Source organism: Sesamum indicum, linkage group LG8, assembly GCF_026168435.1.
Source record: "Sesamum indicum cultivar Baizhima isolate 11 linkage group LG8, ASM2616843v1, whole genome shotgun sequence".
Classification (NCBI taxonomy): Eukaryota; Viridiplantae; Streptophyta; class Magnoliopsida; order Lamiales; family Pedaliaceae; genus Sesamum; species Sesamum indicum.
Genome location: NC_142664.1, coordinates 19,340,664 through 19,355,584, shown reverse-complemented (window position 1 = coordinate 19,355,584; position 14,921 = coordinate 19,340,664). Strand labels below are relative to the sequence as shown.

At 38.6% G+C, this 14,921-nt stretch overlaps 1 protein-coding gene across 1 annotated transcript; it reads left to right on the top strand.

The window, feature by feature from the left end:
* The first annotated feature begins 222 nt into the window (after positions 1-222).
* On the top strand, positions 223-6,173 carry LOC105168629 (single-stranded DNA-binding protein WHY1, chloroplastic). Its single transcript, XM_011088763.3, has 8 exons — positions 223-625; positions 1,412-1,509; positions 1,619-1,711; positions 2,107-2,201; positions 2,709-2,782; positions 2,877-2,965; positions 4,020-4,167; positions 5,851-6,173. Exons 1-7 carry the CDS (start codon positions 361-363, stop codon positions 4,137-4,139), a joined length of 834 nt encoding a protein of 277 aa, XP_011087065.2. The 5' UTR covers positions 223-360; the 3' UTR covers positions 4,140-4,167; positions 5,851-6,173.
* Positions 6,174-14,921: the final 8,748 nt, after the last annotated feature.

The window sequence follows — 14,921 nt, the reverse complement described above, 5'->3', positions numbered from 1 at the left end:
CACGTGAGGATGCTCTGTCAAGTTTGACAGAATGATAAATACAGGTACGAAAACTGTAAAAAAATTTGATGTTTGAGGACTAAAATTGTAATGGGTCTATGTTGGAGGACAAACCATGCATAAGTGATAATGTTTGGGGACCAAAAGTGTAATTATCTCATACATATTCTAAATGGATTTAAAACCCAAATTTTGCTAATAAATTGACAAATAATATAGGATTATCCGAAGGTGCTGTAAGAAGCCATTTCAATGTTCTTTAACTACTTTAACTGAGTTCTACTCAAATTCTGCACTCCCATTGAGAACCCTCTGATAAACCCTCACATAATACTCCAACTTCCCAAGAAAATAACAACAATGCTAAACCTTAGTTTATCTGCAACCCCAGCAGGAGAGGGGCTTTCAATCCGACACCCCCACAAACTATCCTCATATAATTCCGGCATAACCACCTCTACTCTTTTCCCCAGAAGAAAAAATGCGGTTTTTCTTACCACCCCTCGTCGAGATCGGTCAAAAAATATCTGCTTTAATGTAAAAGCTCAATACTTGACACCTCAAGAGCAAAATCATCAGCAACAGAGGTTTTCTTCTTATGAGTCTCCTTTCCCCTCACAGCCAGGTTAGTTTAATCTAGTTTTCCATTTGCATATTTCGTATTTTGGCTCACTCTGTTTTTCCATATGGGTTTTGCCAGGAGAGTTCGTTTTCCTTGTTTCTGGCTTTCTTTGGTTTTTTTCTCCACATTTTGCGTGTAGTTAACAGCCCAGTGATTTGTTTTAGTTTATGTTCCTTTTCTCTTAATTCGATGTTTTCCTTGCTTGTTTCATTTGATTTGTTGGACATATTTTACATTATGTGTTCTAGAACCAAAAATGTTGTGCTTTACCATTCCATTTTGCATTAATATGATCTGTATGTGTATTGTTTTGCTTTCTTTGAGAACTTTTAGCTTCCATTTCCTGGTTATTTTAACGGAGTTACTGTTTACGTGCCTATACTTACATTGCTTTCGGTTGGAGTTCTGTTAGTTGGGGTTTTATATTGGTAGTTTTACCGATACTTTATCAGACTCTTGTCTTGGTTTTGTTTCTACCCTGATCCTGTGAGAAGGCAAAAGAGGGTAGGTTTGAAGTCCTCATCACCAAGAGGGTTTTTTTCCACCTCATAATTAGTTCACTAGCATAACTGCATCTTCAAACCCGTTAAAGATTAGAATTTGTGTAAAACATTTTAATGCAATATATATTTACTGTCTCTTTCTGCTTATCTTTCAGAACACTCAAGAAAAGACTAATTGAATCATACATTTCCAATGTCCTATGAATCTGCTTTTATACATTTCCTCAAACTAATAGTCCTAACAAAACATTGAATGGTAATAATCCTTAATTACTTTATACAACAGGGCAATTGCCACCAAGAGTTTATGTGGGCTACTCTGTATATAAGGGGAAAGCCGCTCTTACTGTGGAGCCACGGCCTCCGGAGTTCTCTCCTTTAGATGTATGTTCCCTGAGAAATGCTAATGCTTCTCCATTCTCTTCCGGTGCAGCATCAGTCATCCTTGGAGTACTAATCCATGATTCTGTTTGTATATTTGGTTTATGGGCAGTCTGGGGCATTTAAGCTATCAAAGGAGGGCTTTGTTTTACTCCAGTTTGCTCCTGCTTCTGGTGTTCGTCAATATGATTGGGGCAGGAAACAGGTAAATGTTCTTGTGCTTTGTCTTAAACTTGCAAGGCATAAGAATGCTTTGCGCATACGAGTTCAAATGTGCTGAAGATGAACTATGTTTAATGAGCAACATTCTCATTGTAAAAATGCTTGAGATTTCAATAAGTGACATTCCATTGCAAAAAATAGTCGGGTATAAAGTAATGTATTGTTTGAGATATTCTCATCCTTTTACCCATTTTAAGAGTTCATGACGAAAGGGCTATTCCAGATATGACTTATCCATAGTGATTATTTTTTAGAGGAGTGAGTGTGGCATGTAATTCCAATGTTGACCAATTCTGATTGCGGGAAGTGGCAGTAAGCTTTTCGTGTAACTTGTCATGCAAATTCTTTTCTTAACTTTGTATTTGATGCTATCTCCAGGTATTCTCACTATCTGTTACTGAAATTGGGAACATAATCAGCCTTGGGGCAAGAGATTCTTGTGAATTTTTTCACGATCCTTTTAAAGGGAAAAGGTATGACAACTCATTCTCGACGTCCCAGTAGATCCTTGTCAGTGGCAAATCAGAGCTCTTTTGTTCCCGTGTAATAGTCAGTTTTCTTGTGTTGGATGATGATTCAAGGGGAAAAGCTGCAAGTTATTTATGCATAATTAATTCAATCAACAGAATGAAAATAGCTTTTGTCTAGCATCTTTGATATCTGGCGTTGTGTGAACCTCTATTGAAACCCATGTATTATACTCCTTCTGTGAAAAGTGGGTTAGCTAACTATGTGATCTCTCAGTATTTTCATTCTTTCATTGTCTTAGTTGTGGACTCTTTGAGTTAACCATTTCACTCTCTGGTTAGTTCCATTTGTAATATTAATGATTACATTTTCCATTTCATTTGTTCAATGGTCAAGCATATGAAGGGGCTAAGCTTCTGTTCTGTTGTTCTAATTCCATTATTCTCATAGCTATCCTAGCTATTTAAGACAGTTTCCTCCTTGTTAGGTTCTCATTTATTTGACTGGTGCAGTGATGAAGGTAGAGTGAGGAAAGTGTTGAAGGTGGAGCCTTTGCCTGATGGTTCTGGCCACTTCTTCAATCTCAGTAAACCCTTACTCTCTTGGACTCTTGATAATAGCTTTTTGATTACGCTATGTGCATCATCTTGTTGATACTTTGATTACTGGATTACTAATAGGTGTTCAAAACAAGCTCACGAATGTGGACGAGAGCATCTATATCCCCATCACAAAGGCAGAGTTTGCTGTTCTTGTTTCATCATTTAATGTAAGCTGTTGCTCAATCAGTTCACTTAAATGTCAAATGTCTTTTGTGATATTTGTCTCGTTGCTATTAGTGTAAAAGGAACAGAAACGAAAATGGCATATTTCTTAATTTTGTTAATAGGAGTTTGGGATCTTATAGATTAATGATACCATATTTAATTTTAAGTTACTTGAATCTTTATTTCATGTTATTTAGTAAGAGTAAGAACAACGTAAGATGAAGAGAGAAGTACAAATAGAAACCTTCAAGATCTTTGCCTTAAGATGATGATGGAACAGCTGCCATCTTAGGATGTTTTAGATGGGCACAGATTACCATGTAACCTTGACTCTTTATTTCCTTTAGTGAAGAGCAAGGACATGGAAGAGAGAAGGGACAAACAGAAACCTTCAAGATCTTTTTGTTCATGATGATCGGAGAGTTACCATCTTTGGATGTTTTATTTAGACACAGGAATAGATTATCACTTAGGGTGCATTTGGCTCAACAGATTTAGATTTGAGGGGAGGATTGGAAGAAAGTATTTCAAATGACTCCATTTAAAAAGAATTTGAAATCCATCAATATTCAACAAGACATAGTTCAAAATTGTTGAAATCCTTCAAATTTAAAACTATCCAAACAAATTCAACAGATTTGTTATTTTAAAATTAGCCAAACAAAATCTAAGGATTTGAAATCCATAATTCAAATCTTTCAATCCAAATGCAACCTTAGAGAAATTTTGTACTCTTATCATTATTGACTTAGGAGAAAATAACTCGTCAAAACTGCATCTGAAAGCTATACAAGTTAGTTAAATGCTGCAGCTACTGCTATGCATGCAGATCATATGGAAATTTTTATCGTGATGTTTGATCAGTTATTTTTAAACTTACACTGATTATGTGCAATCATTGTTAATTTTCTTCCCATGTTTGATTTCGGGTACATGGAGGAAATTCACCTGTAGAGTATTGGCAAATAGTTCAGTGCATTCTCTTTCTGCAGTACTAATACCCATGGTCGTTATAATTTCTACTGTTACAATTTATTTTCTCATGTTTATCTGCAGTTCGTTGTACCATACCTATTAGGCTGGCATACTTTTGCAAGCTCCATAAAACCTGAAGATGCCAACCGTGCAAACAACACTAATCCGAGATCTGGTGCAGAGTTCGAGTGGAGCAGATAGTACAAAGCTTCACTATGAGGTTTGCTAGGTAAGTAACGAACAGTCTTTCCAATTACTTCTCTCCTATTTGGAGGTTGGGTTTTGCTTAAGCAGATGATCATGCATTTATACCATATCTTGACTTGTAAATGCGTCATAAGGCTTTCCAGTTAGCAAAGAACTTTGTGTCGTCGCTACCGTGAAATAGTTCAAAGACTAAACTATATTAAGTGATTTTCCGGTTATACTCTAGCACAACCAGATTTTCACCGATCCTTGGGTTTGACCAGGTACAAATTAGAGTTTGTATTAAAATTTCAAGTCAACTTCCAGAAGTCCCCCTTTCATTTAGAGTGAGAGGGTATGTATGGGCTTTCTCTCAATTCGATAGCTTCTGTTGAATTACTTTATTGCACACAGTCCTTGTGGGATGATCAATTATGACCATCCATCCCAATGGTACATTGACCTGCTGCCTTTCTTAAACGAATAGTTACGAACTCCTATAATCTGACCACAGATCTTGATCTCTTCTTTTAATCTCACTTTTCATATCAACCTTGATTTCTTTCCTTTAATTGCTACCGCTTAATATAGCTACATCATATAGATAAATAATGTAGTTGTTGGTTGCAACTCTAAGCTAGATACGAGTCGGTAGCTATACCTCTCCTGACCTTCATTGGGTTGTCATGACTCCTTAATTATGCTCAGTTTGGAGTATAATATCACGAGCAGGTTAGACTTCTTTAAAAGTTTGTTAGAACCTATCATTTAGGTCTACTTGTCCACCTAAATAACAAGACGACTAAATTAATTCAATCACACTGGAACAAAACAAAATTCATGTTCTTTTATTTTCTTGAATGTGCTCTGCCTAAATTCTTGTGGAGTCCTATGAGACAAGGAAACATTTAGTTCTCTGATGCCTTTTAGGACATGACAAGCATTGATTTTAAATTTGTTTTTGTCGACTAATGTGTGCCATGTTATTGCGTAATTGCCCGCCATTAAATATTTCCATTGACTTCTGGGAAAGTAGCTGGTAGGATTAGTTTTCATCACATGTTGTGCATGAATATGTAATAGGCTCATTGAAGGTTGATTTGTATAATAATTTATTGAACTTGCGCAATATTAATAGGTGATAACTTATGAATCCAATCCAATCACATCAACCTAGTCGTCGTTTACATTAATAAAATACAGACTCAGGTCAATCAATCTAGTTCTAAAATATCGAGGCAGGGCCAGAAAGTAGTCGATAAACTTGTACTTAAATCAGCATCTGTTGACCTGTTTCAGAATTAACAGCTAGTTGATGTTTTCTAATCAAGAATCTCAGTCTAATCTGCGAGTATTATAGATTCTATATTATTAAGTGCAGTTCTATTTGGGGAAGTTTCGAGTATAATTATATTGAAATGCAAATAAAAACGCTCTTGCTTATGCTGTCATCCTACGTACTCGCTTGGTTGATGAGTTGTGATCTTATTGACTTATACGTATATTAAACTCAACTCCTCCAAAAACATATAAAATCTAGACATGATAATGCTTAAGAAGTGCGGCAAGTGGGATTGAAGTCTACGACTGACCAAGTGCACGCGATGCAATGTTTCATCTCTGAATGACGTATATCAGAAATATTAAATGTATATCCTAACTCTACATTCGCATGAAGTTTTTAGATGACATGGTCGTTCAGAACCTCTGATATTTTTCAATGCAGGTTCGGAGAGCCAAAAATTGGATGGTTTTATCGGGACAGCCCCGTTGCTCGTGCATGTCGTTCTGGCGAACATTTGAAGTCGTTTTAGCAAGACTAATTTATGTTTTTTCTTTTTTTTTTTTTTTATTTCCTGGTATTGTGATTTATACTAGGTTTTGGGATTGGTTAATTAGGAACTTTTGAATATGTCATTTGGAACAACTATAAATCAAGGCATGTGGGAGGAGGGTAGTTAAATTTGTTAGTCAAGTTTGAAAAGGTAAATTTGATTGTTGAAATTGTCCAAAGTTGGACAGATCCCATATTAAGACCCTTTGTTTCAAGTGAGGTACGTTAGTATTTGGTCTATATATATAAGAAAATGATATGAATTCAATAAAGTCACTTGATGTTTAAGTTAATTTTAAAAAAAATATATGAAAAAGAAATGACTGAGGAGATTTTCATCAATTCCCTTTTAAATTTGAATCAACGTTAGTCAGTCGTAGATGGATTCCAATTTCATTATGTATTTTAATAATTAATGACTGATATATTGTATATAAATAATTATTAGTATTAAATATTTAAAAAAATAATATTATATATTAGTGGAATATGAACTAATTTTCCATCAATCAATAATTTACTAACTTTTAGATGATTTGTGTGTCTTTCTCCCTTAATTTTTTAGTAAACAATGGTTGTGGTTGGGCAGAGGTTTGGCATATCGTATTTTTATGAAATATTTGGCAAGAATTAATATAAAAGGAAATTATATAATTGTAACTATGGAAAGAATTAAGAAGGAAAAAGAAAAAAAGAAGTGTTAATTACGTATCTATATTACCAAATGAAACATAAAATTAAAAATTAATACAAATACATTATATCATAGTCAATTTTTATGATAATTTTACAACTTATAAACATAATGTTTGGATTCGTTTTCTCAGTGTTTTGTGAAAATAGAGAGAGAAAAATAAAGATAAACAAGTGTGTGTTAGAGATAATATGTATGTTTGGATTTATTTTTGAAGATAATTTAAAATAAGTATTATATATTTAATGTTGTGTTTTGGGAGACAAAAATTACTATTCATTGTCACATCATGTCTTTGGAGATAATTTAAAATAAGTATTATATGTTTAATGTTGTATTTTGGGAGACAAAAATTACTATTCATTGTCAAATCATGTATTTTTTATATATATTTATGTATATATGTGTGTATATATATGTATATTTTTATGCTAAAACAGTTAAAAACACCTTATTTAGGTGTTTTTGAATAATGACAAACATTGGGTATGTTTTGACTTGTCTCGAAAATAAGTTGAAAATGAAAACAAACATAGTGAAAGTTTTTCACCATATTTTTTTATCTTCCAACACATAATAATTAATATACGTACGATTCAAAGTTTCTAGATTCAATTTTTCTAAAAATATTCAATATATATGACCCCAAATTAAATTTTCTATATATATATATATCAGACATAAGTAGTGTGCATTATAATAAATTATTTACGTTACCATTTTCAAACTCATTATAATAAATAAGCTTCATCATCAATATTAGGGTGTTCATTGTGTGGTTTCAATTTTTTTAAGCTATTTTTAAATTGAATTGTCATGGGGCGATTTTATAAAATAATTTTTTAAATTGTCACTTTTAAAATCAAAATCAAATGTGCAATTTTATGTGGTTTTAGGCGGTTTCGGTCGATTTGGCAGTTTTAATACTTATAATAAAAATGAAACAAGTTTTGTATGTAGCAATCAAGAAAGACCAATATTATGCATCATAAACTACCGACACTCTCCACAACTTTAAGTAGATTAAAATATAAAAATATATATAGTAATCCAACAAGAAATCACTTAATCCAATAAAAATCAAAAGTCGGTTATTGGACATATTAAATATATTATTAAGAAAGCATATCAAATTTAGTGACATTCTTAATCAATATTTGATAATTAGTACTACGTAATACTCTAGATAATCAAATTTAGTTGTATCTTAATAAAGATTCCTTTTAAATTAGTCGTATATGTCCGTTGAGGTTGCACAAAAGCTTGAGATTCGAATTCTTAGAACGACAAAATCATTATCAATAGATTCAATAAATATTTTTTTTTGGGTGAAATGTAAGTTTCATTCATCCAAGAAATATTTACAATGTACTCCGGGCATACCCGGAGAGATACAAAAATCCCACGCTAAAGATTAGGATACAAGCAAACCATGTGGGAAAAGAGTCCAAAGGACCCTATACAATGTAACCTTGACAAATCTAATGAGCCCCTCGGGACAGGGCGTTGAGCCCTCAAAGATGACTTCATTGCGATGCCTCCAAAGTGTGTAGACCGTGCATGCCAAAGCGAGGTGTCGCGCTTTGTTCTGCACGGACGAACCAATTTTCTCCTTCTTGAGCCACTTGGTCGCGCTTTGAAGGGTTGACATAGTCCTGCTGATGCCAATCCAGTGTCGGATCCGTGACCAAACGAAGCTACTGAACGGACATTCAAAGAAAAGGTGCCTGGCCGATTCCTTGGTGTTGATGCATAATGAGCACAAATCCTCCTCTTGGAGGAACCCAAGTCTGTCCCTTGTGGCTAGTCTACCGCGCATGCCAAGCCACAAAATAAATGAGTATTTTGGCGGGATAAAAGCCTTCCATATAGCCGCTTTCCAAGGCTGCCTCGCAAGCTTCGGCCGAAAATACTCATAAGCTTTTGACGTTTGGAGACCCTTAGGGGTGGACCATCTCGTCAGATGTTCGATTGCTGCTTCCGGAGACCCAAAGTCGGTGACCACCCTATTGCGGATTTCGGCAAGCCGTTGAAGGAGTGGAGAATCCCCCTTCTTCGGTTGCCATTCCCAAATTGACGCACCTCTGAGGTAGACACCGTTGACCCACTGCACCCACAACGTGTCTGCCTTGCGGTGGATGTTCCATAATACACGGGCAAGGAGTGCCACGTTCCAAGACTGGATATGTCGAATACCAAGTCCGCCTTCTTCCTTGGGATGGCAGATTTCCTCCCAAGCGACCGGTGCCCTGCCGGAGTTCCATAGAAAATTCCTGCAAAGCCGGTGAATTTTCTCGATAACCGCCGCTGGAAGTGGGAAGACTTGGAGCCAAAAACACTCCACCCCCTGAATAACTGAACGGATAAGTTCCAGTCGGCCTGCATAAGATAATGATTTGCTCGTCCACTTCGAAATGCGGTTGGCTATTTGATCCACAAGCGGTGAGTAGTTGGTGACCGAAAGCCGCTGCGCCGCAAGTGGAATGCCAAGGTATCTAACCGGCATCTCACCCCTCGCAAATTCCGTCTGAGCGAGAATCCCGTCAAGCTCCTCATTATGAATGCCTGCTGTGAAAATGCTTGACTTAGAGGTATTGACGGTGAGGCCGGAAACGTCCCTAAACTCCTGAAGACATTCCATCAAGATATGGATAGATGGAAGGTCGCCACGGGAGAAGAGCATGAGATCGTCGGCAAAGAGGAGGTGCGTGATTTTCAACTTCTCACATTTAGGGTGAAAGTTGAAGTCCGATGTAGAAGTTTTCCTCTTGACCAATCGTGAGAAATATTCCATACTGAGAAGAAAGAGTGCCGGCGACATCGGGTCTCCTTGTCGAAGGCCTTTCTTCCCCGGAAAGAACCCATGAAGGGAGCCATTCATAGCCACTGAAAAGAAAGAATTGCAAACGCATTCCATAATCCATGATATAAATAGTGGAGGAAAGCCATACCCGTGAAGAACTCGGGAGAGAAAGGTCCACGAGACCGAGTCGAACGCCTTGCGTAGGTCAATGTTGATAGTACATCGAGGTGAAATCCGTTTCCTCGAGTACTGCCGCACCATTTCTTGGGCCAAGAATATATTGTCAGTGATATTGCGGCCTCCAACAAACGCAGCTTGGCATCGGTCAATCAAGTGCTCCAATGCGGGAGCTAGCCGGTCCGAGATAATCTTCATGATGGCTTTGTAAATGACATTGCAGCACGAAATCGGTCGGTAATCCGCAACGTAGGTGGAATGATCTGACTTAGGCACGAGGGCAATGATAGTGTGGTTGAGTTGCCGTAGCATCCGCCCACACCTAAAGAAATCCAAGACGGCCCTGCAAACTTGATCACCCACGATGTTCCATGCTTTCTTGAAAAAGCACGAGGAATATCCATCAGGGCCGGGAGCCTTGTTGTCGCTAATATGGAAGATGGCATCCTTGACTTCCAATGGCGTGACTGCCCGGCAAAGCTCCATAGTGTGCTCAGGGGTAAGTAGGGGACCCCATTCAAACACACCATCATCGACAGGGAGGGTGTGAGCCTCGGTGCCCAAGAGTGATGTGTAGTAATCAACGAACTCTTGTGCAATATCCTCGGCCGCAGTGATAACGGTCCCGTCCGCCCTAGTGATTGCCCCGATGGAATTCCTAGAGACATTTCGCTTCACCATGTCGTGAAAGAACTTGGTGTTGCGGTCCCCCTCCTTAAGATGGTGGATTTTGGCTTTCTGATAGAAGAAGTGCCGTGCGGCCTCGGCAAGGAAGACAGCCTTTTTCCTAAGATCTCCCAAAGAGTCCCCTAGCGCCACATCTCCCGGATTGGATTCAAGTCGGTTCTGGGCTTCTTGCAAGGCAAGCTCAGCCTCTGTGGCTCTGGCAGAGATATGGCTGTAATGCTGCTTATTGAAAGCCTTGAGCGTGCTCTTAAGTGTTTTCAGTCTCCTACAAAGGCTGAATTGCGGCGTCCCATCCACGCTCAAGTTCCATCTTGCTTCAACAGTAGCTAAGAAATCCGGATGATCTGCCCACATATTGAAAAAGCGAAACGGTTTTGGCTTAGTGGGAGTATGATCAAAGATAGAAATAATACCCGGAGAGTGATCGGAAAGGCATCCCGGCGGATTGAAATGGGCACTGCAATGCAAGCCGGCCTCAAGCCATTCATTGTTGTATAAGACCCGATCGAGCTTGCACCATACGGGGTTGCTCTCGTTGTTGGAATACCATGTGTAGTAGCCGCCCGTAGTGGGAACATCGAGTAATCCAAGTGCCACACAACAGTCCACAAAATCTTTAAGCTCATACCAGGTCGGTGCCACTCCAAGCTGCTTCTCCTCGGGAGATTTCACACAGTTGAAGTCGCCCATAATAAGCCATGGCATGGTAATTGCTTGTCCCAAATCAGTAAGTTTATCCCACATGCTCCTTCTATTAACAACAGAATAAAGACCATATGTAAATGAAATATAGAAGGAGAGTTGAGAAGACTTATTCGTGGCATGGCAGTGGATCACTTGGGGCGAAATGTCAATCGGATGTAGGTCAATCATTGCCGGGTCCCAAATCACAAGGATACGTCCGCCGGCGATGGTGTCAAAGTTGTTGGTTTGGCACCATCCCGGGAATGAGCGACTTAGAATCTTCGGAATAGTAGATGCTGCTAGCTTTGTCTCCAAAATGCCCAAGAGACAAAGCCGGTTATTCTTAATGAGGTGGGCGACCCCATTGTGTTTGAGAGGCCGGTTAAAGCCCCTCACATTCCAAAATCCTATCTTCATGGGGATTGAGGGGGGGACTCCCCTTCGGCCGTCTTTTTCGATGTCCCGCCCGACGCTGCATTCTCCTCTGTCCTCCACCCGGGCATTTTTTGCTGTGTGGCCGTGGATGTTTCAGATGAAGAGCTAGCACAATCAGCCGGTGAAGGAACCACTGTAACCTCAGATTTTCGTGGCTGAGCTGCTCTCATATTGTGCTTCCCCTGTTCCTCCTTGCCGGCCGGTGGAGAAAGCGGCTGCTGCACCTCTACTGCAGGCTTTGCTGCAGTTGCTACATTTTTGCCCTTGTTCCGTCTGTGCACGATCGTCCATTCAGCCGGTTTAGTCTTAGCTGCCTCGTCCGGCTTAGCTGTTGCAGCAACAGGGGCGGGAGCGGCTGGGACGGCTGCAGGGGGAACGGCCGTTAAACCTTGGCACGCCTCTTGCAAGTGCCCAAATCTGTTGCAATCTGTGCAGAATTTCGGAGTGAATTCATAGACCACCGGCTGCTTTCGCGTTATGCCGTTTGGCATAACAAACTCCACTTCTTCTTTCAGTTTCTTTGAGGCATCGACTTCCACCAAGATTCGGGCATATGAGACTCGTTCCATCTTCATGGTCAACGTGTCCATGGCGATCGGAGTGCCCAGTCTCGACCCTATTTTGCCAAGGGCATTCGGATGCCAACACTTGAGCGGTAGCGATGGGAGTGTAGCCCAGACCGGCGTAAGGCTAATGTCGTCCTCCTTAAACTCGAAGCATACCGGCATATGCTTCAGTAGGAGCGGCCGTCCGTAAACGAAATATGGGCCACCGGCCAAGATGCGTTGGCTGTCCTCCTCGCGTGCGAAACGGAATATGAGCCATCCACTCTCGTGTTGCTGGAAACTAGCACCCCAAGATTGGGATAGGGCGCGGATCGCCTTAAGTCCGGGGAACTTGCCGGCAATGTAGCCGACAAGGCAAAAACCCAATTTTGCTCGGACATCAAGTAGGTTATCGGAACCCAAGGTCAGTGGGCCATCATCAACTGTGTATTTGTTGAGCTTATTTTCAGCGGTGAGTTTTCGATTGGCGCTGAATAAGCCGGCGAATGAGACTGTTTTGTTGCCCGTATTTTCCTTCACCGGCAGTTTCCCCTCCGGCCGGTTGTCGGTGCCGTTTTCTGTAACATTCTTTGTGATATGGGAGGGGGAGTCCTCCATGTCAGCAATGAACTCAGTAAAAGTCGAAGAACTCACCTTACCGGCAGCAGTGGTGGCGGTCGGTTTGGTGGACGGTCCGGTGGCAGCATTTTTGGCTGCTGCAGCAGCAATTTTTCCAGTTTCAGCAGCGGTGGTGGTGGTCGGTTTGATGGCCCGACCGGTGGCAGCATTTATGGCAGCTGCAGCAGCAGTTTTTTCCGTTTCAGTCGCTGCCGGTGGCCGGTCGGAGGGCTGGCCGGAAACAGAATTTGCTGCTGGTTTCATGGCCTTCTTGTTCTTTGCCATGGCTGATTTTTGAACCAAAGAGGGTGTGCAGCAGTGGGAGAATATGCTGCAGCAAATTGCAGCTCCAAAACAGGCAAGAAGCAGCAGAAATTGCAGGAAACAGCAGGCAGCAGGGAAAGTGCAGAAACAGCAGTGCAGCAGGCAGTTTATGTTGCTGCCAGAAAAGGAAACTTTTCACCTACCTCCGGCAGCTCGTTTTGGCCGGAAAAAATGGCTGAAAATTGGGCAACAGCAACAGCAAAATGATGCAAAAATGAACAGAAACTGCAGCAAGGTTCAATCCATGCAAATGGCTGCAAACTGCAGCAATTTTTCGCCAAAAACAGCAGCCAAAACAGCAGTATTTCTGTTTTGCAACTCCAGTGGAGGCTTTCCCGCCGGCAAGACGACTTCAAAACCCAAAACCGTTCGGTAGAAATGATGAGCAGCCGAAGGAGAAACGTTTAATCGGTCCGGAATTTGCAGAAACTCGAAGAAGAGACATGGAAGAGCAAACCAAAGATGAGGCACTCTAGAGAGAATTTTCTAGAGAGAGAAATCTCTTAACCTCACTACTAAAAGCATAGATTGAGAGGAACAAAGAAAAGGCAGAAAGACAGAAAACGGTAAGAGAGAAAAGAGAGGAGGAAAGGGGGAGAAGAAAACATTGGAGGAAAAATTTTGGACAATCATCAAATGGGTTTAAAAGATTAAGCATATTTTTTTGGTATAAAGTCCGAATATAAATTTAACAAAAATGGACTCTATATTATGCATCTTTAATAATATATGAATTTTTGGGTTTATATAATTTGAAGGCGGTGCTGCTGGTGGAGGTGGTCCGACGCCGTAAGAATCTTCAACTGGGACTGGTGGTGGTGGCGGCCGACGACTCACGCTGAATTCTTCCACCCACATCATTATTATTAACAAGAAAATAATACATATTTAATTACTTTATAATAATAATAATTAATAATATTTAAACATTGACAAAATTAACATTATTGGGGATAGGGGTGGCAACGAGTCAAGTTCGACTATTTTTGTCACGAGCTCGATTCTGTAATTTTGAGCTCGAGCTCAAGCTGATTTTTTTATTTTATGTTTTTTCTTTTTTTGTTTATTATTATTATTATATTATTATTATTATTATTATTATATTAAATTGTGGGAATCACCAATTTTTTATTAATAAAATTGATTGTATAATGCATATTATATTATTATTATTATTATTATTATTATTATTATTATTATTACTTGATTAAATAATGAGAATCACTAATTTTTTTACATAATTTATAAGTAATAAAATAGATTGTATAATGTGTACTATATTATAAATATACCAAAATATAGTATGAAATTTTAATTTATTGTTATAAATATAAACTACTGATTAGTTTAAAAGTTATATAATTAGTAAAATGTACAAAAAAAAATCATACCAAACAGTTTAAAATTATAGAAACGTATCAATTATCTGGTGATATACATAAAAATATTTTATAGTTGAGATTAATATATGTTTACATCTGCAGTAAATTTATATATTTTATAAATGTTAGTATTATATTAATGTAACTATCATCTTACATTGTTGAACAACATGGGTTAATTGGACTATCAAAATTCATCAGACCGTTAGATATGATCAAACTTATAGAAAAATATGTTTGGTAAAGTTTTAAACTTATTGTATATACGGATGTCAAGATATCGTACTGGGAACATAGGAATAATCATTTAAGTTGGTGTATCATAGAATCAGACGATGTTCTAAGATGATCTAATGAACACGGTCTTATATATATTTAAATTTGGTGTGAATCAGGTGCCCAAATTTTAAGATACGTAATTATTGATTAACCTTTTTGATCTCATTATATATATAATAAAATAATAATCAAAATAATTAAAATTGTTGAACCATCACTATTATTATCATTATCATTATTTTTAGATTAATTCATAGAAATCACCAAATTTTGACATAAATTTATAATAATAAAATAGATTGCATAATGCACAATATGTATGCTGATATAAACAT

Coding starts and splice junctions, on each gene's coding strand:
- LOC105168629 (XM_011088763.3), top strand. CDS start 361: ATGCTAAACCTTAGTTTATCTGCAACCCCAGCAGGAGAGGGGCTTTCA. Junction 626..1,411: donor TCCTTTCCCCTCACAGCCAG/GTTAGTTTAATC, acceptor TTTATACAACAG/GGCAATTGCCACCAAGAGTT. Junction 2,783..2,876: donor TGGCCACTTCTTCAATCTCA/GTAAACCCTTAC, acceptor GATTACTAATAG/GTGTTCAAAACAAGCTCACG.